The sequence below is a fragment of the Austrofundulus limnaeus genome, unplaced genomic scaffold (assembly GCF_001266775.1).
Source record: "Austrofundulus limnaeus strain Quisiro unplaced genomic scaffold, Austrofundulus_limnaeus-1.0 Scaffold168, whole genome shotgun sequence".
Classification (NCBI taxonomy): domain Eukaryota; kingdom Metazoa; phylum Chordata; class Actinopteri; order Cyprinodontiformes; family Rivulidae; genus Austrofundulus; species Austrofundulus limnaeus.
Genome location: NW_013952570.1, coordinates 1,052,415 through 1,056,234, shown reverse-complemented (window position 1 = coordinate 1,056,234; position 3,820 = coordinate 1,052,415). Strand labels below are relative to the sequence as shown.

Below are 3,820 nucleotides of genomic sequence, written 5' to 3'. Positions count from 1 at the left end.
TCTCTGAACTCGTAAAGTTCTTCTTTTTACTTTGGGATGTCATTTATGAATGAACACTTCCTGGTATGTGGGCCAGGAAACATATAGTGTAAAGGTTATATGGTGTTTTTAAGGGTGGTAAGTATGCTAATCACATCTCCTCGTGCACGTGCACCTGATACACATTCATCAGGTTACACAGCTCATTTACGCACTTTTCCTGAAGATAGAAGAGTTTGTTGAATCTGACGTGACATGTTCATATGAACAAAAGTAAGAGAAATTTAGGATAAGAATACTAACATGTTCTTGCATGAGGCCCATTGTTACTACAAAAAATTAGTCTATCAAACATTAATTTCCTTACTTCTTGTGCAAAGTTTAGATGAAGCTTTTAAAATTAAAACTCATCATCCCGTAATCATGAAACCAGCAGGACGTTTCAGCTCCCTGCCTGGAAATTCTGAAATTTGTCACATATCTTCTGTAAAACCAAAATTGTAAACTTTTAAAGATTTTGTTGGTGGATTTTTGGTAAAACTGAGGCCGCACACAAAGTGCTGGTTTGTGTTAACCTAATCACAGCAATCCTCGCTCTGAGCACTTAGCGTATCTGTGTGACTAAGTAAAACATGTGGTCAGGATTAAACACAAGGGTGTTCCGGTCCACATCAACCACAGGTGGGTTAGATACCAGCAGCCAGATGTACGCACACATTCTCACACACGTGCTGTCAGGAAACCACACACATACCTCAGATTCTTTTGTGACATGTTAACCTGGCACTTCCTAATATAGGCATTTTATTCCTTCTCTGCTGTCATGTGCAAGAAACCGCGAGTTGGCATGTAAAATGCAGCTGAGCCTGACGAGAGGAAATTAGAGCTGCAAACACATGTACCCACACATTTGTACAAACACAGTATCTTATTCTGTTTTGATTATTCTGAACCTTATCTGTTATTTCCTGCAGGGGAAGTTCATCAGAATCAACTTTGACGTCACAGGATACATTGTTGGGGCCAACATTGAAACATGTATCCTCATTTATTAGAACAAAACGAAGAGCAGAAACATGAATCGATGTAAAAACCAAGAATGGCTAAATGAGGCTCATTTCCCATGAGAAAAATAACTTGAAAAATATCTTGATAAAATGTTTCTTTGTTGTGATAAAGTTTTTAACATCTTAAATTTGATCCTCTGTGTGCTTTTTAACAATAGAGTTGCTATTTTATTTTGCCTGACTACTTTTCATAAACAACATTGAAGCACTTGATGCCATTCTTTATGGTTTTTATATKTAAAATAAAAAAAATCTATGTTTGTTGTTTTTTCCTACCAGTCCTTAACCTTTCCTGTCAGATCTCCTGGAGAAGTCGAGGGCCATTCGACAGGCAAAAGATGAGAGGACTTTTCACATTTTCTACCGCCTGCTGGCAGGAGCTGGAGAGCATCTTCGGAGTGAGTGTCTTTCTGGATATTACTGGAAAAAAAGGACAGGCAGAAAGAATTAAAAAAAAAATATCAAAGCAATACCAGCACACTTTCATTTGGGTAATAATGTGCTGAAGGCAAAGGGCCGAGCTTATGAACTGGTTTAGATTAAAACCAGTGCAAAACAATCTGTTCAGTTTGTTTTTGATTTAGCTCATCTGAACATTATTTCAAAATGCTGCAGAACTATTGAGCCCCAAATGTTAATGGGAATGAGTGCATCCTAAAGGTCTGTGAAAAGAGAGAAAAGTCTGCYGATAGTCAGTTTGCAGAATTGGAAAGTAATCTCTGTTTGAACCATCTGGTGCCTCATGTATAAATAATGCGTACGCACAAAAAGCTTGCATATGCCCTTTTCCACGCAAAGCTCCAGATGCATCAAGACTGAAATGAATGTGGAAATGTGCACAGCGCCACGCCAACTCCAAGGCTGGCCTACGCACGTTTCTGTGGTTCTGGTTCCACTGGCGACACTTTTTCTGATCGCGCAGGGATCACACACAACGTCCATCACACACGCAAGAAAAAATTTGCCTCTAGGCGTGTCAGGTGAGGAGTCTCATGTGCTCTCAGGTCCACATTGATCGGGATGTACAAAAGAAATGTGAGTGAATTCCAGTGTACGCACGGTTTCATACATCTGGATTTATTTGTACGCCGTTTTCTTGATTGACCGTACGTTTTGTTTCAATAAGAAATCCACTCAGTAAGACCCCTGGTCTCCATGGTAACCGGTGATAACCTCATCACCAGGTCTAAAGTGGTTTTTGACACATTATGCAWTGACAGACTTTTCTCTGTTCTTGTGTGTTTTTTCATACACACACAAAACAAAGTTAGGAATGAAAGTTTGTGTGTAAATATGATCAAATAAATTATATGCTGTTTTGCATGCGTGTGCACACAAACAGCTCTCTACATGACGTATGCGGGGCACAGAGAACTTGTCTCAGTGAAATAAATTAAAATGAAACAAAAATGAGCGCTAGTTATCCATTTTTTCCATTTTTGTTTTGTGCACAAAATCAGAAATCGAATATCTGTTGGTTATCCAAAATTTAATTTTGATCCAGTAAACAGAAAAACTGATGTTATTTTGTTTGTTAAATATTTTGTTTCAAAGCAACTGCCTGAATGTACTCTGACCAGGGTCACCTGAGTCCTCCATCACTTCGTTTATTTTCAGATCTTGACAAACTGGTCAAACAAACACAAAGTGTCTCACTGAACTCTTGATTTACTGCCTGTTTTGTTTTTTCCCCTTCATATTTGCCCATCATTTGCATCTACATTTGCTTTTTTCTTCTAAGTGCATGAAAAATGCTCATTTAAATGACATAAAAAGGTGAGTAAACACTGTTTAATCAGCGTTGCATTTTGAGGTGCACCTCTCTATTTGCAAGAACTTTGTAAATAAAACACATTCCCATATATCTGTTTTGCTCCTTATTGTCTCCTGTGCAGAATCAATGTCTTAAGATTTTTTAACAATCAAAATGTGAAAATTACATTGAAGTTGTTAAAATTGTATTATCTGGACAAAATAAGTATAATCATACTAGAACACTTTACAAACATACTGAAATAATTCAAACGTGTAACAAAGAACTTGTTGAAGGAAAATCTATTAAATAATTCTTAGAAAGAAAATATATTGAAAGCACTTGCTTCTCTTTATAGCGGACCTGCTTCTGGAAGGCTTTAACAACTACCGCTTCTTGTCAAACGGTAACATTCCCATCCCGGGTCAACAAGACAAGGAGAATTTCCAGGAGACGATGGAGGCCATGCACATCATGGGGTTCTCCCATGATGAGATTGTCTGTGAGTGCTGTTTCCAGATGTGCACGCTTCCTTTTGTTTCCATTAATCCAGTCGAGTTTATTCTCCTGTGACACCTAATTCGTTTCGAGGTGAATAAGTTTAATTTTTATTCTAAATTCTACAGGCATGTTAAAGGTGGTCTCTGCAGTGCTGCAGTTTGGCAATGTTGTYTTCAAAAAAGAGAGGAACACTGATCAAGCCTCCATGCCTGAGAACACAGGTAAGTTCTCAACATGCATTAATCTAGCTGCTTCAGACCACATCCCTTTAAAGAATTCACCATAGTTCTCACATTATTCTGGTAAAGAAAACACCTGTCCCATTTGGAGTCTGAGAACAGCCAGGATTCACTGAATGTTGGTGCAGTCATTTACTGCTATTTTCAGATTGGTCCTCAGTAAATGTTAAACAAACCCTTAGGTGTAATATGATGGAGCCTAATGTTTTACATTAGGGCTATTCAACTGGTGGCCCACAAGCCACATCTGGCCTGTGGGTGAGTTCAATCCGGCCCGCCAA

At 38.5% G+C, this 3,820-nt stretch overlaps 1 protein-coding gene across 1 annotated transcript in view; it reads left to right on the top strand.

Annotated features, from left to right (window-relative positions):
• Window positions 1-3,820, top strand: part of LOC106523885 (myosin-10) — a gene marked incomplete in the record, with an annotated part of 84,879 nt that overhangs the window by 50,002 nt on the left and 31,057 nt on the right. Inside the window, 4 exon segments of the mRNA XM_014017461.1 lie at window positions 954-1,017; window positions 1,346-1,444; window positions 3,158-3,301; window positions 3,426-3,521. Coding sequence (XP_013872915.1) covers window positions 954-1,017; window positions 1,346-1,444; window positions 3,158-3,301; window positions 3,426-3,521 — 403 coding nt within the window.